Raw genomic sequence first — 22,553 nt, forward strand, 5'->3', positions numbered from 1 at the left:
GTTTTATGACGCACTTGGGTTCGGTTAGTCACACTGTTTTGACGGTCTGATGTTGGTTTAGCGGCGCACCACAATCAACTATTCATATGCTAAGCGGGCGCTAATGTTTTGGTAGCATCACATTCTAGTATATACAGTCACGAAGTACAATACGTAGTAAATATGCATCCATAGATAGTTGCTAACTACTAGGATCGCTAATATCGCCTCATTACAGAAATGCGAAATAGTACCGGCACATTCTATTGTTCCTAGCACCCGCACAATTCAAGCTTCGTGCCTGTATATACTAGTACTAGACTGTGGTAGCATCGTGCTGGCGGCTGTCCGGAAGTTCGGTTTCATTTCCAAATTGTTTTTGTCTACTCTATTGTATTCTGTGCTCGTTGATGCAAACCAAGCTTGAATCACGGCTTTCTTGATTACGTTTCAGTGCCGTTAAATCAAGTTCCATTTGTACGCCAACAATTACTACTGATCAAAATTGGACGTTGATAGTTTTTACTTGTTAGATATGGAAATAGGTACGTACGTAAATATATTTCGTTTCCTTGCACAACGATAAGCTTAATACTTTTGTTTATTTCATAGGTATTAGCTAGACATGTGTATTAATGTCGGAATGCTCAGCTACACAACATTGTGTCTTCTGCTCTTGTCAGTTTTACTACTGTCATACGTCAACAACAGAACCAAAGAGTTTTAATGTTAATATCAGACGAAAACAGGTAAAAAGTTGATCATACGTCGTGCTAGAAGCCGATATAATACATTACGGGTTACAAATAGGCTAAATAATATATGTGTTCGCGTAGGATTCCGCGGCTGGTGTACATGGTGTGTGGATAAGCTTCAAGGCTTCTACCGCGTTGTCTTGGTGTCTCCAACCCGATTGGACCACGTAGGACCAAGCAGATGCCAGAAGAAGAACCTACGACCTATCACAGCAAGTACTCCCCCCCCCCATCGAGACTACTATATATATAAGTGCTCGCAGACTATTTCCTTATCCAACAACTGCTCTGAAGATGGCCACAACACAGCGGTCGAAACGTCAGCCAATAACACCAAAACAACGCGGTAGAAGCCCTGAAGCTTATCCACACACCATAAATAATATATACATTTGCAATAAAGTAAAGTAATCCTTCCAGACATTTTAAAAATCTTGAATAATGTGGTCTCGTAAAAAAAAATTCTGTAATTTAATGCAAGGATTGCTAAGGGGTATATCGTGTCTTCATTACTTTTCTCGTAATTTCCCATATGCTACAGTTTTATATTATTTATAAAATATATTCCATTGCATTATGTACAAAACCCAAACACTTACAATTCATAGGCGTAAATATTTTTGTTACATTGTTCTTTATTTAGTTCATAGACCTGCGTTGATTTTCAGCCAGAACTAATGGATTTATCCAGTTAAGATGGCCACCTTTTTCAGACTTCAGTAATGTTACTTCATGAAAAGGCTCTGTAGATATCTTGAACGGAGTCATGTATTTATTAATTGATATTTTATCTTATTTTCAACATCTATACGACAGTTCTATTCCATTACATTACAAGCAATGCTCAAAGACATTCTGTCCAATTGCTAGGCCTAATTGTCTAGTCTAGGCAATACACTATATTAAATACGTTTTATCGTATTTAAGCCTACATTTTGCACATCTTTTCTAAAATATCTGAAATTTTCTCCTACCATACACTGATTTACTGGCAGCTATGATATCATTTCTTGTCAACAGTTTCGTTTGATTTGCATATTTTACAAAGTTTCCTTCATTAACATTATTTGAAATCAATGCATTTATAATGCAGTAGGCAATTGTTGCACGTAATCAACACAAAGTGAGCAATGTATCTTTGAGGATACCTTGAAACAGACATAAACCGATACGTTCAGAAGGCTGAATATCTCAGCATCATAGCTGAAAGTATCATGGTCTTAGATAACTCTAAAAAATGGAGCTACTGGTACATCTACCATATTTTTTTCTGTTTGTATATCGTCTGTTGTTTCAAAGGTTCCTGAGGACCATTTTAGCTGATTTTATGCTTAAACTTAAAAAGGAAAACTCAGCATAAATTGTAAATACTCTTCAATACGCGAAAGCAAGGCTTAAATAGCATACACCACGTGTTTCCTTCCAACACGCTCGTAAGAAGATCGATGCCTGACTCACATGTTGCCAGGTTTCCACATTCCGACGTTCTACTAGAGTCGACCGTGACCTATAAGATGTGAAACCCGTCAATACATTAGGCCTATACATATATAAGACATATTTAACAATAATTGTTTACACTTTATGTAATTGGTGTGTGAACTTCTTAATTTACATCTAAACTGGTTTCTGTTATTGGATGCGTGTTTAATCTAGGGTACCAAAGAGTTGAACATTTTGGTACCTCCATATACAGCACGTTTTAAAAAACTGACCAGTTTAGCATTTGGTCTATGTAAATCATTTCTGTGCCTTGTATTTCAGAACTTTTCATGAAATAATTCTGGTTACATATTGGGAACATCAAACCGATTACCGTGTTATTCCTAAAATACAGTATATTTCCCTAGACAAATTGACGCATCTTGTCTCTACAAAACTGAAACCCATTAGATTGAAGGTTCAATTTTTTCACGCGAATATAAACCAATTTTTCACAGTTTTCTCACTGCCACAACACATTTCACGTCTTATTGCACTAAAGGCTATATGGGATGTTCACAAATGTTGATTATTGCACAAGACGCACTTCAGGAGCAAAATGTTAAAATAATCATTAGTTCGAATGAGTCCGACATTTGTTCTCATTTGATATGGTTCCTGCTTCATCATCTAGATGACTCCCGACTCGGCGTAAAAGGGACGGCAACATTGCAAACAAAATTTTAGTATTTGAGACAGATTCATATCACATTCCGGGGATGCTATTGTCCACAGTTGGTAACAGTGAAAGTCACATTATACCCTCTCTCATATTACGTCACATTAAGGGGAGACGTAGTTTCAAATACACTGTTGTATGTAATTAATCATTGATCCCGCAAATTCTTAGCTATCTGTCTAAAATTTGGTACAATTATGTACAATGACTGACTTTATTACGATACGCTACTTAATTACAATACCTTACCATGTCAGGAAGCCTAATTACGTACCCACCTAATCTAACCTAACCTAACCTGATATCACAAAATAAAATAAACCTCGGTTTTGAAATATTGTACACATTTGCTCTACATTATATGTAACAAATCCCTGCAGACAAAATTGTAAAACTTAATTTTTTTTTCAAGATAAATTATACAAATTTAGTAGTCTAGTATTAAAAAAAAAAATATACCAATGCTTTACCAAAGTAAAGTTCGTTAAATGTTCACCTGAAAACAAATTTTCTACGGAGAAATTTGCTTCATGCAATAATAAAGGTGTGTGCAAAATTTCATTAGTTTATCTTAAATAGTTTCTGAGAAAATGTTGCTTCTCTTTTGAAAATTGAATACTGTGGATAACAAGTCGTAAAGTTTGAATATCCATGCTACATGATTAATTATTTATTTATTCATTAAAGACATACAATAAACATGTACAGTATAATGTGATTTGAAATATTAAAGAAAAAAGAAAGTTAATTGTTGAAGGCAAATAATATTAGTGGATTAATTGAAATAGAGATGATGATGTAATATTTGAAGAGAATCCTTGATAATATTTATAAGGACAGACATTACATAATCAAAAGAATGTGAAGTTCCTTAAGATAATTCCATGTGAATTTTGTGATTGAACCTCTACTGCCAAACAGCAAACCAATGACGGACCATTGTTTAAGAGGGACGTTGTACTTTTGAGAAAGATACGGCAGACAAGAATCATTGGCAACATTATGACTACAAGAACAACAGGCCCTGTTTATAGAACATGAAAGAATTTGTAGATCAATTATTCTAAATTCTGAAGAAGAATCGTTTTTACGATTATTAGTCCAAGTCCTTATCCAATCCTTTTTCTAGAACTACTCTGTGGCTTTTCTTGATTGAAACCCATTTAGATTAACATTTGGACCATAAAATTTTGTGGAGCGATCCCCAACACTATGTAATATTTTTAGCCTAGCTTTTAGAAAGTATGATTTTTAGTTGGTTTTGACCTACATTTCCCCTAACGAAATATGGCTGTCATCTTCATTTACACACGAGGAATTTCGTATGCAAGTAAATTATGTTTGCGGTGATATTGTGATTTAAAGGTAGGACTACTGTAATCTTAAGAAACTAACACACATTTGCAGAATTATTACTAATTTATTTGTCTAATTAGATTTTAGATTCAGGATAACAGGCAGGGTTTGGAATTGAACGGGTTACATCAGCTTCTTGTCTATGCGGATGACGTGAATATGTTAGGAGAACATACACAAACGGTTAGGGAAAATATGGAAATTTTACTTGAAGCAAGTAAAGCGATCGGTTTGGAAGTAAATCCCGAAAAGACAAAGTATATGATTATGTCTCGTGACCAGAATATTGTACGAAATGGAAATATAAATATTGGAGATTTATCCTTCGAAGGGGTAGAAAAATTCAAATATCTTGGAGCAACAGTAACAAATATAAATGACACTCGGGAGGAAATTAAACGCAGAATAAATATGGGAAATGCGTGTTATTATTCGGTTGAGAAGCTTTTATCATCTAGTCTGCTGTCAAAAAAATCTGAAAGTTAGAATTTATAAAACAGTTATATTACCGGTTGTTCTGTAGGGTTGTGAAACTTGGACTCTCACTTTGAGAGAGGAACATAGGTTAAGGGTGTTTGAGAGTAAGGTGCTTATGAAAATATTTGGGGCTAAGCGTGATGAAGTTACAGGAGAATAGAGAAAGTTACACAACGCAGAACTGCACGCATTGTATTCTTCACCTGACATAATTAGGAACATTAAATCCAGACGTTTGAGATGGGCACGTAGCACGTATGGGCGAATCCAGAAATGCATATAGAGTGTTAGTTGGGAGACCGGAGGGAAAAATACCTTTGGGGAGGCCGAGATGTAGATGGGAGGATAATATTAAAATGGATTTGACGAAGGTGGTATATGATGATAGAGACTGGATTAATCTTGCTCAGGATAGGGGCTGATGGCGGGCTTATGTGAGGGCGGCAATGAACCTTCGGGTTCTTTAAAGCCATTTGTAAGCAAGTAAGTAAGTAATTAGATTTTAGAGAAGCACACGCATTTGCTTCTGCTCAGCAGACAGACATGGGTTATGGAACTGTGGAACTATTATTTACCAAGCTATGTCTAGGCTGTCTAAACAGCTAACATCCTGCATGTAACTTTTTGTTTGACGTTTCTCTTTTCAGTCATGATGGACGTGATCAAGATGGAACCTGGTGACCCACTGGCTATTAAAAAATGTGATAACACAGAAATGGAAGAAAAGAAGCCTTTATCTCAGGTATATGGAAGGTCATTTATATTTATTTCCTGCAGTAGTATACCATAAGTCAATACTTTTCCATGCTGCATTACGAGGAAACGTCACAGAAATAATTTTATTATATAGTTCGAAATATTTAATATTTATTGTCATCATACGTCTTTCAGGTAGTGGCTTCCCTCACATTTCTGCATACGGTCCACCACTTCCTTGCTTACATTCCATCACATATCTTTTATATTTCTCTTATCATCTGTGTCTCCCCAAATCTTCCAATTAACTAAAGTTTAACCCTGCTTCTGTCTATTTCTTCCTCCATCCTTTGTGATGTACAGTATTTACAACTCTTAACCTTCTTTATCTTCCCTCAATATAATTCCCGAATGCTATGCAATATTGCCACCTTACTCTTATATAGAAACATTCTCGTCTACATCTACTTCTCCATCTCTACTACTATCATTGTCATCTTTCATTATTGTTATCCCTACTTTTATGTGTATCGTTAAATCCTTTTAATCTCTGACTAGTATTCACTAATATTTCTACTATCTTATCTACTTTATCTTATTATATTATTTGTCTCAATTATTATTGCAATGTTCAAATGTTAGTGATACCTCCTTGCTATTTCTTATTCGATTCACTTATCACTTTTTCACTTTATTGGGTAACTTTTAAGGTTACACACTATCTCCTCCTCTTATTAGTCTCACTACCATATTGCTTTTCTTCTCTTTAATTTAGTCTATTTATCTTCTATTAACACTTTATTACTTGTTCCTCTATATTATTCATAGTTCCACTTCAGCTACACTAATTGATCTAATCCTCACATTTTCACCGCATCTGATGCCTCAGACTAAGTCAGATCTGTCCTCTAATTCACTTGTTACACTTCACACGTCTTAGTTTGCACTTCCTTGTCTCTTTAACTGTCACGTAACTCGCTGAATTTATATACAAGTTTCATCTAGTTTTTCGCACATCTTTTTTAGTTCCCTATCAATATCACCCACGGTTGCTGGCCTTTGACCATCTGCGCTCTCGTTGTCAGTTGTATTCTCGACTTCTTTCTTCTCTTCCCCGCAGTCCCTTTCGTGACTTGCACTCGCAAAGACTCCTTTCCTTACACTCTCCAAATTCCCCTTAGATGATTCTCCTATTGTTCCGAACCCTGGACTCCTCTCCTTCTCTTTCCTTCTTACCTCTATTAGCCGCTCACTTGATTCAGAGTCATCAGTAGCTCCCCCTTCTTCACTAGGCTTTTAGTTCGAAATGTATAACGTCCATTGTTGACATCAATATTAGTAAAAGAGTGGACAGACTTTATAAATAGTCACTGGTTTTTTGTGAAAAATCTCTCTCTCTCGCTCTCTCTCTCTCTCCCTCTCGCACCCCCTCTCTCCCCCTCACTCCCCCTCGCTCCCCTCTCACCCTCTCTCCCCTCTCCCCCTGTCCCCCTGTCCCCTACCCCCTCTCCCCTCTCCCCTACCCCCTCTCCCCCTATCCTCCTCTCCACCCCCTCTACTCCATCCCCCTTTCCTCCCCCCTCTCCTCCCCTCCCCCTCTCTCCCTCTCTTCCTCTCTCCCTCTCTCTCTGTTTTATTTGAATGGTAATTGTGTTCTTTGCAGGAGGGAAATGTATTACATCTGCAAGTGACTGAAATAAAGACAGAATGTAAGGAACATTGCACGGATCCCAAATCAGAGATGACCTTTGAGGAAAATCCTGCCCCATTAGGCATTGGTATCGTCAAAAGTGAAGCTGAGGTGAGTGCAGTTTATGTATTAAGTGAGTCGCTATTTCTCCCTCTGTTATATACTGACTGATGTGATTACTACAGCCAGGTTGCTCTCATGTTGACCATTTCTTTCTTCTGTATCCTTTCGTGAAACTTCCCACCTGATTTTTGGCATAGAGATAGCGATGCTGAACGTTCACTAAATCATATCCAATTATTTTGGTTTTGTACCCTGTTATTAATTTAAGGGAAGTTCCTTATTATCGCATAGAAAATAATGGTTTAATTAATCAATCTTTTTTTTTGACGGTGAAGATTTTTATTTTAAAGTTTCGTAACAAGCTCAAAATAATATGATATATAAAAATTGGAAATTTATCCTTCGAAGAGATGGAAATATTCAAATATCTTGAAGGAACATAGCAAATATCAGTGACACCCAGGAGGAAATTAAACGCAGAATAAATATTGTAAATGCCTGTTATTATTCGGCTGAGAAGCTTTTATCATCCAGTCTGCTGTCCACACCTGCGGAGTAATGGTTAGCGCGTCTGGCCGCGAAACCACGTGGCCCGGGTTCGATAAGCGGTCTGGGAAAGTTACCTTGTTACTGGTGTTTTTCCTCAACACAATATGAGCAAATGCTGGGTAATTTTCGGTGCTGGACCCCGGACTCATTTCACCGGCATTATCGCCTTCATCTCATTCGAACACTAAACAACCTAAGATGTTGATAAAGCGTCGTAAAATAACCTATTAATATTAAAAAAAGAATCCAGTCTGTTCTCAAAAAAGCTGGAACTTCGAATTTATAAAATAGTTATATTACTGATTGTTCTTTATGGTTATGAAACTTGCACTCTCACTTAGAGGAACAGAGATTAAGGGTATTTGAGAATAAGATGTCCACGAGAAGAAGTACCATAGTACCAACTTAGGAGAATGTGTTGTATCTAGGGTATACATTTCAAAATGGAATTATGTTTTCGGAATTCGAATTAACCATATCACGTGTTTTACAAAATACATTTTTAGGTTAGGTCTCGTCAACCGTCTGTTGTTTAGGCAAAGCAATGTTGTCGGTCGAAATACAGATTAATATTAGATTATACTAATCTACTAATTAGCAGGAGCAAAATATATTCTTTCACAAATTATTGAACCATTAAAAACAACACCTACCAACATAAAGTAGAGATATGTTGAATTAGTAAATAAGCAAGATATTGTTATTGCTAATACTATAATATTAATAAGAATAATAATATTAATAGTAATAGTATTATTATTATTATTGTAATTATTATTATTATTATTATTATTATTATTATTATTATTATTATTTTAGTACATGTCATTGTGACTTACCCTCTATGGTGTTATCTAGTATAGGTTGGCAACAATGAAGTAACTGCCAAAGTAGCCTTTTAGGAACTACTCTTACGTGGCCCTCACTAAATCATCAATTTATTGTTCATCTATTACAGTTCCTTACTTTTGTTTACAGGAAGAGACTTGTGCATTAGATCAAGTGAAAGAGGAGGTGAAACTGGAAGTGACGACAGAAGAGAATGATATCATAACTGAGAGGTAGGTTAAGTTTTTTTTTTTCAATCTAAATATTATATTCTGCAGCCCTAAATTAGCATTGAAGCTTCAGGATTTAGAACAAATCCAGCGTTATATAATTTATGTGTTTACATGGCAAATGGAATTAAACTTTATGAGACATGCCAAAATGAAGTATGGCAAAAGAAATTAGAGAATTTTGTAGGATGGCTGTTCCATGTAATCACTAAAAATGATACAACATAATGTAAATATGAGTAATTACATATCTGTATATGTGTTTGCTTATTAGATGCACTGTGAATGTGGCGCATTTATTTTGTTTTATTCATCACTGCCGGAATAATGCATAATTTCTTCACAGCATTGCAGTTTCTGAACAGAATGGAGAGACAACTGACTGCGACAATATTTCACGTGATGAGGACTTGCATGGTATAAAGAAGATATGCAAATGTGATATTTGTGGAAAGCGTTTTTCCCGTTCGGAAAACCTCAAAACGCACGTACGAGTACACACGGGCGAAAAGCCATACCCTTGTGACGTTTGTGGGAAGTTTTTTTCGCATTTGGTAAACCTCAAAACTCACATACGCGTACACACAGGCGAAAAACCATACCGTTGTGATGTTTGTGGTAAGTTTTTTTCGCTTTCTGGTAATTTGAAAATTCATGCTAAGGTACACACGGGCGAGAAGCCATTCAGTTGTGATGTATGTGGAAAGTATTTTTCGCTATTGGGTAATCTGAAAAAGCATGCACAGGCACACAGGGGTGAGAAGCCATTTAATTGTCAAGTGTGTGGAAAGAATTTTTCGGATTCTGCACAAGTCAAAAAGCATGTAGCCGTTCACAGTGGCCAGAAGCCATTCAGTTGTGATGTATGTGGAAAGAATTTTACGCAATCGAGATATCTCAAAGTGCATGCAGTTTTGCATACTTGTGAGAAGGTGTTCAAGTGCGAGGTTTGTGGGAAAGCTTTCCCGTTATTGAATTGTCTGAAAAGCCATATGCGCTCACACACAGGCAACAAGGCTTCTGTCGAAAAGCCATTCAAGTGCAATAGTTGTGGGAAATTGTTTTCTGCTTCCGCAAGTTTGAAAGTTCATATACGTACGCACACAGGTGAGAAGCCATTCAACTGTGGTGACTGTGGAAAGTCTTTTTCGCAATTCGTTCATCTTAGGTTGCATTTGAAAAAACATAGAGGTTAAAAACCACTCTTTTTGTGGTATCTGTGGAATTTTTTTCTAAGTACTCAAAAATCATGCACGTCTACATAAGGATCGTAAGCCATTTTGTTGTAATTTGTGTTGAAAGCAGTTTTCGGACATGTTGCAACTAAAAATGCAAGTAAGCGTACACACTTCACAGAATAGATTGACATGTGATGTTTGTAGTAAGTGTTACTCTGAATTGATGCACTTACAAAGACATACAACTGTACACACATTCGAGGAGTCAATCAATTGCAGGGTGTGTGGAAAGAATTGTTCGAAATACGGATATTAAAAACGTATGTATGCAGAGGTGAGAAAACGTTCATGTCCCAGTTTTGTAAGTAACGTTTTTTTTTTCTCGACAAATATTAAAATCCTTGTACACATATACATCAAGCTATTCAGGCCCGAAGTCTATGGCAAAACGTACACATCCACTCTTTGAGGTATTTAAATGTAATGACTACGGAAATTTCTACGCGTAACCGAGTCATCTGATATGACATCCACGTGCACACACATTCCAGAAGACAAATAATTGTGTTTGAGAAGTTTACATTATGCTTAAAAGTGACAGCTGAAAACAAATATATTGGCATATTTTTCTCTTCTACAGAGAACGCCATATTCTTACACAATATTCCATATTTTCTCATAAGTTTTTCAATTCAACGAGAGCAGAGTTAACTTTCCTTTCCACTTCGCTTATGCACCTACAAGTGTCACACCAACATAACTTTGGACACTTTAGGGAAGTTTCACGGTAATGTACACTCACATTATGCCTTCATATACGAAACTTCCACATTTGATGTTAGTTTTATGCCTTGTATATTCGAATCTCTGACATGATTTTCAAAGCCTTGTGGATTTCGTTTAGTGATGTCAGTTCTGGCTATTGTAATGGTCGACGTGTAAAAGAAGTTTCAATATAGGAATTTTGTGTTTATTTCATTATTATTTATTGTGCTTCACTTTATTCCAGTTATTAAATTAATACAAGTTTTGCGTTCTTCTTGTGTTTTATGTCCATATGTTCCTTTCCCACATTTACGAACAATTTCCTTCTATGGAAACCTTTTCCTATAAAATTCCTAAATTTTGAAATCCATCTCCACAAGATATCTCTTACAAATACGACCATACTCACTACCAAAAGTTACCCTCATTTTTCCATTTTTTCTTCACAAAGTGACTGGCTGAAACCAACATTAAAGAATTAAAGTAAAACATCCACCCAACTTGCGGGCCTTCTGTACCCGACGTTGTGAGTTCGATCCCGGACCAGGTTGATGCTCAAAATTTGGAGATTGTATATAACTTTTTTTAAATATTTGCATCCGTCATCTGTACTATTATAGTTCTTTCCCATTTAAGTGTGTTTAAATGCAACAAGCTCATGTCAGTAGATTTACTGGCATGTAAAAGAATTCCTGTGAGACAAAATTCCGGCACACCAACGACACTGATATAACCTCGACAGTTGCGAGCGTCGTTAAATAAAACATATTTTCGTCTCCACCCGCTTTCTTTGCATGGTTCAGTCTACAATTGATCTCTCTGTTTTGGTCTAAATTTGTTCATTGTAAGAAATTTATTTCATTCTTTACACACTATACTCTAAACTGGCTACGGCTTAACGAACGTAGAAATTTTCATTCCCTTGTTCTCCTTTTCCAAGTCCTTCACACGTCTACACCTACCTACCTTGCCTCCCGTTTCAGTTACCTGTCATCATATCATAATCTCTTCACACACACGCAAAATAGCCGCATACTAGCCATACCAACACATAAGACATCATCGTATTCATCATCATACACAATTTCGCTCTCGCGCTTGTGGAATACCCTACCCATTGACATTAGAGACTGTAGGAATTTAGTAGCGTTCAAAAGCAAGCTTATTAAGTATTTTCTTACTGCGTAGAGTAGGTTTAATTTTTACTTAATCAATAAAAGAAATGCTTCTCTCTTCTTAACTTTTACGATAAACTGTCTAGCTTTTATTAATCAGTTAATCATTCAATACTTTCATTTTTATTGTATTTGTAAATTTAATATTGATTGTAATTATAATTGTAATTATATTCTTAATATTGTAGTTGTAATCCCCTGGTAGAGGGGAAGAGAAGGCCTAATGGCCTTATCTCTACCAGGTTAAATAAATAAATAAATAAATAAATAAATAAATACAGTATTAGAGTAGAGCACAGCAATATGTATTTGCAAATAAAACGTATATACACACTGTTGTTTCGCTCATAGTTCACTTTAAGTATAACATAAGTTGCAGGATGATAATTTCTCAGTAAAAAATTAATGGACCCAGATTCAAATGTTCCTCTTAGTTAAAGCATGAAAGTCTGTGTAAGAACAATTCACATAAGTACTAGGAAATGATTTACGGAAATACTGAAGATATCTTTTGAAAAATAGAATGAAAGTTAAATACAGTAATGTCAGATTATAGTCTCAGAGACTAGTGTGTGAAAAATGTAACGAGAGTAACTGTTAGCATACCTGACCGTGGAATGGGTGGGCCCGGGTTTAAATCCTGGTTGTTACAAGTTATTGGTTTGGCTTTTTCCTCATCTCATTAAAAGCAAATGCTGGGTAAATTCTAGAAGTTGATAAGACATCGTAAAATAACCCCATAAAAATATTGTGCTCTGAGATTGTATTGGAACATTGAATGTGGTTGGGTTATGGAACTGAATTGCACGTTGTTGTTCATTATAAATGAATAGAAATTATTAAACATCCTCACATGGGACGCTGCAGTTTTCGGGATATGGGAACAAATTTGCAAGGAACTTTCACAAAATGTGAGGTTAACTATTTATAAAAGATTTGTGTTAAGAGTGGAGGATGTAATTAGACCTACACAATTACACATTCCTCTAATAAAATATTATAATTCTTTCCAGATCATCAATATCCTGTATATAGTCTTACATTTGTTATAACAGTCTTCAATAAGAACACAAAATTCACAAAATAAAAGCAGATATATATTCAGTTTCGAAGTTTAATTGAAGGGAAAAAATTTATTTCTGGTCGTAGTTGGGCACAGATAGTAGAAATTGTAATGTGTGTCTCAATAACTAAATTCATTAATTAATTCAGGCGCAGGTTGTGTAAGAATATTGGCGTTTAAAAATCAAATAATTTGATTACAGAGAAAAATTTAAACATATAAGCTAAGTTAGGATTTAATGCAATGTCTTTCCCTTTAATCTTTCTTAAAATTTGCTAACAAATTTTCTGGTTCACAATTTGAGATCTCTCCGACGAAAGGATGTAACATCAGATTCCTGAAATAAGTGATGTAGATGGAAAAAGTAAGTTTATAACAAATTTTTGCGGCTAATGTCTTAATAAACTTGTATGCTTGCTTAGTCATATGTTTGTGATAGTAAATACAGCCCTAATGAAATACGCCCCTGAAATTATCTTTTCTCTTGAAACATGAGTTACAGTTTCGTTGAATACATCCTTATGCCCCGGAAGTCTTCAATTGACCATGTTTATTCTAGCCCTGTTGTGATAACTTTGACAAACAGTAGGCGTAGATTGTCGTTTACTGTACTGTTTATCATACTTTTTTATGTATAAGTTATAGAATTGCTTATTTTGCGCCATTTAAATGTCACATTTCCTTATTTTCAATACTTCCCTCTACACAGAGAATTTGAAATAGTACCTGGTTGTTGGAAGAGTATATTTTATTCCGATGACGCAGCTTAAAACAGAAAGAAGTCTCTAGACAGCTTTAGTGGTGAAGTCCAAAAAGCAACATTCAGTCTAATGGTCATAAGCTCATGAATGTATTGTATTATTCGATATTTCTACGTTAATTTCCCGAGATGATCCAAATACAAACATGGTTAGACGAAAAAAAAAAAAAAATGAAATTCACTGTTGATTGTACTGTGGGTATGCAAGAAATGGAAGATGATAGATACAGCGGTTTTAAGAAATACTGCAACATGAAGAATGTGAAAAGTTCTTGAGAATTATTACCAATTCAGAGGTCAGGCTGATATTTTAGATTTGGCAACTTTATTGCTTTTTCTCGGTTTATACGACTTTTAATGCCAAAAGAGCCCAGTTTTTTTTTGTTTTTTTCTTTGGCAACCTAAGGGGAAGTAAGAATTACGAATTCTGAAGTTTATTCAACACCAATGAAATATTATGTAATACTATTAAAGGATTTGGACCTTGTTCAGCTAAATCGTTAGTGACGCATCAGAAATTTAAAAAAAGAGGTAAATAACATTTTATTAACACATATGCCATTTTGCACAAATGAATATCTAAATTTAAAATTTTAGTATTTAACGTTTCTTGATACTGCCCTTGACCATTTATGTTTCAGGTAACTCATAGTTGAAGAAAAATCAGGGAAAAGCAAAAAGAGAAGATACTAGATAGAACAGTGGAGACTGCAGATCAAGCTTGTCATATATATATATACCGGTATATTTTTTTTTTTTCTTTTTTTTTTTTTTGCATGTCACGTAATATTAAACTGTTAAATTTATTTAGAATTAAGTATATTTTTGTATTATATTGTATGTTATGTCATTTTTCTTGTGTACTGAGGACGCCATGAATGCTTGTAATTCTGTCGGCTAATAAAGATCTAATCTAATCTAATCTAAAACATGGAATAGCCAGATATTTACTGACACATTTCTAGAATATGTAAAATGAAAATTTGACGCTCTTTACTACAAATGCATGGCATGTAAATACGTCTTAGTGAATATAGATGTTAAAATTTAGTGAAGACAAATCTGGATAGGCCATCTCTATATACATTAAATACGGTTATTACTTAGGGAACACGTTTCACGGCTGCTTTGATTATACCTTATGGTGAACAATGAACTTGCAGTTAAATCAAATTTCATTTTTAGACGTTTTACTTTGTGTTAATATTGGACGTGTGTAGTGACGCTGAAAGATATTTATACGCTAAATATATCTTTTTCTGGTAATAATTTAGTGTACAATTTCCTCACTGCCAATAATTGCTCTATGTTTGATGAGTGTGGATCATCATCACGCTTACGAAAAGACACGTTAATTTATTTTGTGCGTATATAGATGGTATATTATGGTTAGAAGGGAAGGAAGGAAAGTGTAGACTGAAGTTTGTTCGAATAGCTCACATTTTGGTTGTCATTTTACGTTTCTTGTTTTCTTTTTTCAGTCGTGATGGACATGATCAAGAATGAACCTGAGGTCGACCCACTTAATATGGAAAGGTGTTATGACGCAGATATGGAAGAGAAGAAGCCTGTGTCTGAGGTATACTGGTGTAATTACTATTTATTTTTAACGCATTATAACGATATGGTGTGTATGGGAAAAGTGTTATAGAATAACAGTTAGCACTACGGCCTTCACAGGACCTAGTCCGACAAATCGACTCCTGTCGTCACATGCCTGAACGGAGGTACACGATCATCGAACATTTTCTGTGGTATATATGATTGTGATTATCAATTCCAAACCCATTAGATGTGCACTCAACTAGACATCGCCATTTATTATAGCTCCTGATATTCTTTCACAATAGTTATTGACCACGGGTCCTATACACTGGGTGGAATTTCATGAAAAATGTCCTCCCCCTCACGAAGAATCAGAGAATATTTTACTCCGCCGTAATTGATCCAGTGTTTTCCACAGCTTTATTGCTCACAATTATAATGATGGACAATCAGGCGTTATGTTCAAGAGTCTAAATGTCTTAGCATTGGAATACTAGGCCTATATGTGGCAATGTTAGGAATTATAAAAACTCTCCTAGGTCTCCAGTGCTGGCTAGAAAGGCAACAATAGTAGTGGCGTACAAAGTCACATCCGGCTATTTAGTCAACAGTCTAGTTCACTTCAGCTGAAAATGTAGCTTTGAGACACGGCCTAACTAGCAACTAGCTGACTTTTAAACTACACACTAGAGAGCAGTTTAATTACAAGTTATCAGCTGTTATATTTTGGACATTAGAATTTTTTGTTTATAAAGAGTTTTCCAGTAAACAGTTCAAGAAACTTAATTCTCAGGTTTATGAACTGAATGGTAATTTCCTGAGACACTAGAAAAGAAACGTAGAAAGATGTAGAATTGTAAAAGATGTTCAAAAGATATCTATGAAAATTAGGTTTGGCTATCAAAAATCGAAATAGATGTGGAAAAGGTAAGGGCCTGAAATATTACGATATTAAAAAAATGTAACGCAGGTATCAACAGTATCAATTTTCCAAGTTAACATTGAACTCACATTTTATTTTCAAAGCATCATCACATTTCATAACCCCCAATTGTTAACGTTACTTCTAATTGTTAATTGTTAATTGTTTGTTTAGTGAAAAAGTCATCAATCAAGCAAGCATTTTCGTTTACTAGCTACTACGGACTTGATTGCTATGCACTATGTAGCTTTGGATCGTAACATCCGTCTATTTAGTCAACAATCTAGTTCACTTCAGCTGAAAACTTACATTATTACAACATTATAAATATTAATTACAACATCAGCAATACTTGCATAAAATTCACGTAAACTGTATCATATATATATAAGTTATGCAGACCATATTATCAACAATTTAAATGTAATAGAATATCTGAGGTTCTCTATAATAAAATACAAATAAATCGAATAATTAAAGGAAGATAATCTCATATAATAAGAGGACTCGGGAAAGAACGCCAGAATACTTGTAGCATTACCGCGCTGAATGGCGATATCAATACGCTGACATAGATATTGTCTGCTTCGAGGGTCCCCAGAAAGCTGCACTAAACTTCTGCCTAAGGTGGAGATGAGAGCTTTGGCTTCACTACACCATGATCCAAACGTTTCAACCGCAAAAGGGACAAAAATATAAAAATTTGCAAGATGTTTATATTTATGGTGTTTACTGACAGTGGCACTTTCTGCTGCAGATCCTGGTGTCTTAGAGGTTGAAGGGGCCAGTGTATCCACACATGTGGAATCCCAAATTGAGGATTTGCCTACACGCCATGGGACTAGAGTCAGACCATCGGGTCTCTTGCCGTCTGAACGGCTGATCCCGGAAGGTTCTAAGATGGATGAACCCCTGAGGATGTTAATGCTCTTTTAATGATTTCATTGAGCGATGAATGACCAGAGAGACGCCCCTTACTCATGTCACAACATAAGGCATGGTGGCCATAAGAATCTACAATATTGCCACAGATACATTTATGAATGTGACAGATTTTGCAACGGAGGCGTAAAGCCACGGAAACTTTAAAGGATCTGGGATCCATAAGAGTGCCGATGTTAGGGGAAGGAATTGCATGAAGCCAAGATCCTGAAACATAAGAAGCTGAAAATGTAGCTTCGATACACGGCCTCAGATACTGCTTGAATCAACATTAAACACAACAGAATAGTACTCTGTTGTGCATTTGATTCCTCTCACAAGTACCATTAATTGAGTAACTGATTTTAAAACAAGTTTTACATTTCCTGGTAGACGCTTTGGTAATAATTCAACAAGCATTTAGAAGTGAAATGTATTTGTACGTGAAAGCAGAATATGCTCGAATAAGTTGTATACTCGAATGTAATAATATCACATCGATGGTGTTCTGGTAAAAGGTGAAAGATTTTTAAGTAAAAGGTATCCTCGTAACATGCCATGAAGGCACTTCAGGGGCATGGAGGAGAGAGCCCCATGCTTTCCATGACCTCGGCACTAGAACGAGTTGGTGTGGTCGGAACCACTCTCTGGCCGCCTTTTACCCCCGGCAAAGACCCGGTACTCAATTTTATAGGAGGCTGAGTGAACCTCGGGGCTGTTCTGAAAGTTTGGCAACGAGAAAAAATCCTGTCACCATCTGGGATCGAACCCCGGACCTTTCAGTCCGTAGCCAGCTGCTCTACCAACTGAGCTACCCGGCCGCCGAAAGATTTTTAAGTGGCAAGAAAAATTAAATTTAAACACATTATTCTTATTAATTGCCTAACATGAACGAATATATACATAATTGTCAAAACCATATCTTCACTTTTTGTAATTAAATTTTAACTAATTATAGCAAAAAAGTGAAATTTAAAATAATGAATATTTTGACCTTTCTGCCTAAATGCTATCAGTACTATTTTTCTCTTTTTCATAGTGCATAACGAAATATTCACGGAATAGTAATATACGTTACAAGAGTGGTATGTTGACGTTTTCATGTTCGAGGAAAAGATTGTAAAAGCGAAACGTACTTGAGCTTTTTTAATTTCCGAGAACATGAAAACAAACATTCGGCTCGTGTATCGTACATTATTTTGTGCGAAGATCGTTTATTACATAACTGAAAGACGAATTTCTAATTAGTTGCAATGACATCTCCATGTTGGTTTCTGTTTAATGACGGCAACTTCGGAAAACCAAAATATCTTTCTTCAACGTTGTTGCTATAAAATGTTTTCTGTGTTTACTATACTCCAGCAGGCCGTGATATACGTCTGTCTTTTTTTTCCCCCAGTCTATAAATGCGAACTTAAAACAAACGGTAAGGTTATGTAATGATTTATTTTTCATTTTAATATTTTAACAGTATTATTTATATAACATATTGCAGTAATAACATCGGCATCTGGAATCTTGTTGATTTTTTCACGGCTTCCTTAATGTTACTTGTATCAAGAATGCAATAAATTTCGTGGATTAGTAGACTTTATTTAATTTTTGCAAATATTTAAAAACAATAATTAACAATGCAATTTAGGTGAAATTGCAGTGGTAAGTTTCCAATTTATAATTATTACTATGTTAAACGTCTCTAAAAATAATATGTTAAAAGCCTAAAGCAGTAAAATGAATGTGACGCTTAAGCGGTAAGAAGAGGGAAATTGTTATGTGTGTTACGTTGGGTATACTGAATGTGGTATTTCACACTTACCGCGTATTGGTGCTGTGCGGAAAACAAGCAAATGCGCACGATCTCGCACAAAATATTTTACTATTTACTTTAGCTTGGGCACACGTGCATTCGTTGACATCAGTATTATTAAAAGAATGGGTAGACTGTGGTGGAGGCGAAGAACTATGTTTCCTGTATATTACGTAATTATTATTGTCTCTGTTTTTCAGAAATGCGCTTTATTAGATCTGCATGTGACTGGAATAAACTCGAAATGTACTGACGACTATGACCTCAAATCAGAGATGACAACTGAGAAAACTCCAGAGTCCATTGACTTTCCAATCGTGAAGAGTGAGGCTGATGTAAGTGCAGTTTATAAAGTGTGTTGGTTGGCATTTCTGTTTTTGTTATTTACTGGATGTTGTGGCTCGTACAGGCAAGTGACCAGGGAATACTATTGTTGCTTTCATGCTGGCCATTACTTTATCTTGTAGTCTTTCGTGAATCTTCCACACATTTTTTATCATTGAGCCTTCAATTCTGAACGTTCACTAAATCTTATTCAGTTTGATGTCTTCATCAGCACTCGTAATTGTTATCACTTTCACTTTTAATTCCACAGTCCTGTATACTATGGGGGTTACTTTCATTCATTCAACGTGGTTGGTGAGTAAAATTTTGTTTAGCATTTGATGCGGGAAATAGAAAAATAATTGGAAATAATAAAATAAAAAAATTCCAGGAAAAATAAATTCTAAAATGCCGGAAATGACGTAACTCAAGATGATGATGATGATTATGATAATAATAATAATAATAATAATATCACCAATAATAATAATAATAATAATAACAAAAATAATAATGGTACTAACATTAATAATAATAATAATAATAATAATAATAATAATAATAATAATAATACCAAGAATAGTAATAATAATAGCAATAATGATGATCATAATAATAATAGTAATAATAATGTAATAATTATAATATTAACAATAACAATTAAAATAACAATATGATATGATATAATATATAATATATGATATGATATATGATATGATGTCAACATTTACATCCATGTAACGTGGACTTCACAATTTTTGTACCCGGTGCCACAGTTACATTTGTTACAGGTATACCTTTTGTAGACGCTCTTATAATTTACCTTTCGACTCCATTTAAATTGCTCAGTATTCCCACCATTAAAACCTAATAACTTAATTTAGATCATTCAAACTTAACACTGTTACGACTCTGTTCTTGATTTTGAGTTCATTTCTTTCGAACACACACTGTTTCTAATAATACTTGTTACTAAAACATACTGTACCATTGTCCAATATCTTCGTTCTTATGTAAGTTATGTTTCTTGTGTACATTTCATTTTCAGATCCCACTAATTTTCTACATATTATACTTCGCTATCCTAGCTATCTTCCTCCATCATACCCCTTATCTATTTTCATTACCTCTACCGTCTTGTTTATTTTCCTAAATAACAATAACCGTAATGATAACAATAATAATAATATTAATAATAATAGTAATAATAATTATAATAGTAATAATAATGATGATGATGATGATGTTCGTGGTAACTTTTTATCAACTTACGGTGTAAGCCATGTATCTCAAAATGGGTTATTACATGTCTTTGAGTCTGATTTAGTGCTGCTTATGACTAGGTATTCTCCGGAGCGGTTGTTTGCGCGCTTTCAATCGGGGGACCTCCGGTTACCTCCAATTGGTGCCGCGCAGGTTGTAGATGTGCTGTGCCGCAAACATACACTTTCCGCTTAGCATTCCTTTAATCGGATCAGGCAGTGATTCGAGTCCGCTGACACCAGTGTATCTTTTAAAATAAGTTGTAATTTGTTGTTGTTTTTTCTCTCTTTTATGTTAATCTCTCTCTCTTTCTTCAGCTCTTTTTTTTTCTTGTTTTGCTTCAAGTGCTGCGTTAGCTGACAGACTTTTTTCTAGGTTTAAAATTCATAGTATATGTGGAAAGGCGTATTAGTTTTATGTCATTGATCAAATTAATAACATTCAATCTAACTGCAAAACTAATGCAGAAGTGAAGCTTTTCAGTAGCTAATGTAAACGTGTATACTGTAGTGTTTGTCAATTGTTATTCTAATCGGTTTAGTTTAACGTAAAATATATTGAGGGAGCTTCAGAATGGAACAAAAGAAACGTGGGCTATCAATGGGTTAAAGTTTACTGTCCAACATAATTTATTCAGATTCTTCACCGGACAGGATTGTGATTATTGTGTTAAAGGATGTCAGTATTTGAACTGCCTCTTCTAAAACGCGCCACTCCTGCTCTGTAATAAAAATATAAGTGGATATCAACTTAAGGATAATTGTAATTATATTATTACCACATGTTTCTTTAGTTTCATTCAGAAATATTTTAATCTAAACAGTAAAATGTAACTCAAGTTGTCTAAACAGTAAAATATAACTCAAGTCGTCTTGTAAATATTTCATTTGTTTTTTATTGCCTCGAAAGTTACGTTTTAGAGAAATTTCAAGACTTTTTCCTATACTGTGGGCCTTTGGGAATAATAGCACTAAAACAATTTAAAAAGAAATTGTATCAAATGTTTTGCGTAATTGTTTTTATCAAGTTCGCATTTGTGCGGTCGGTTCAAATGGTCCAACAAATTCGAAGTTCCACCTCCCTTAGAGTAAATTCGCCCACAAAGTTTACAGTGTGCAACTTTATTACTACATTCAGCTAAATTAAAGAATTTCCATGCGACGGATATCTGATTTGGTGCCATTTTATTCCACTCACAACTACCGTCCGTCCGTATGCGACAGTCGTCCTTGAGCTGTCGCTTCACTCCGAACCCCCGCATCCCTCCGCATGTCCCCTGTTCCACCTACGGTAGTACCGGAGATCACGGTGGAGAGCTTTATTCGTAATCTCCGATTCCTCTGCGGTAGTAGTCACTCCGATGAGCAGCACTGGTCTGATTCTCTTTTGTCCACTTCCTATCTACCATGACACCCACGGCATAGAACTCGGGATATATCATACGGCGGCTCTCTTTTCTTCTTTCTAGAAGGACTTTGTATGGCTGTGTAGTAGTAGTACTTGCGTGAGACCCCATGAAAATTCACAGCAGATTGCACTTTTACTGCAAGGACGTGATCTTTAACCAGATCTTCCTGGTTTCTTGTCACTTACGACAATTTAGTATATGATTCGATTGCCATTCTCATTTTCTCTTTCATTTAACTTATTGTTTATGGGAATGATTCTCAGATCAGGATATTTCTTACAAAATGCCAGGTTATTTTGTTTTTCTATTCCTTAAGTATATTTACTTACATTTCACCTGCCATATTTGAATGGTTCAAAGTAGTGCTTTAAGCAGGGTTTAAAATCAAGTCTGAAGCAAATGAAGTACTGTTGTTGAACTATAATTTTCCTACAGTTTTGTTTACATCATTTACAGGAAGAGTCATGTGAGTTAGATGAACTGAAGGAGGAGGTCAAAGTGGAAGTAACGGCAGAAGAGGATGAAATATTAACAGAGAGGTGAGTGAATTGTGTGAGGCTTTACTTCGTTGTTGGTTTCACTGCTTTATTAAAGTAGTGATAACAATGGAAAAAATCTTGTAATTAGTTTCAACATGT

The 22,553-nt window shown here is 35.2% G+C and overlaps 1 protein-coding gene across 4 annotated transcripts in view; it reads left to right on the forward strand.

Moving 5' to 3' along the window:
• Window positions 1-426: 426 nt before the first annotated feature.
• LOC138692059 (zinc finger protein 664-like) overlaps window positions 427-22,553 on the forward strand; it is an 81,925-nt gene continuing 59,798 nt past the window's right edge. For 2 of the 4 annotated variants that reach the window (XM_069814931.1, XM_069814925.1), the window contains exons 1-8: window positions 427-524; window positions 5,376-5,470; window positions 7,088-7,225; window positions 8,705-8,787; window positions 9,131-9,402; window positions 15,207-15,304; window positions 19,121-19,255; window positions 22,372-22,454. In XM_069814931.1, the coding sequence (XP_069671032.1) occupies window positions 515-524; window positions 5,376-5,470; window positions 7,088-7,225; window positions 8,705-8,787; window positions 9,131-9,402; window positions 15,207-15,304; window positions 19,121-19,255; window positions 22,372-22,454 (914 nt within the window). In that variant the 5' untranslated portion in view covers window positions 427-514. Of the gene's footprint in view, window positions 525-5,375; window positions 5,471-7,087; window positions 7,226-8,704; window positions 8,788-9,130; window positions 11,007-14,857; window positions 14,988-15,206; window positions 15,305-19,120; window positions 19,256-22,371; window positions 22,455-22,553 lie in introns of those variants that run through there. The other 2 variants (XM_069814929.1, XM_069814930.1) reach the window with 2 other exon arrangements.

The sequence above is a fragment of the Periplaneta americana genome, chromosome 16, assembly GCF_040183065.1.
Source record: "Periplaneta americana isolate PAMFEO1 chromosome 16, P.americana_PAMFEO1_priV1, whole genome shotgun sequence".
Taxonomy (NCBI): Eukaryota; Metazoa; Arthropoda; class Insecta; order Blattodea; family Blattidae; genus Periplaneta; species Periplaneta americana.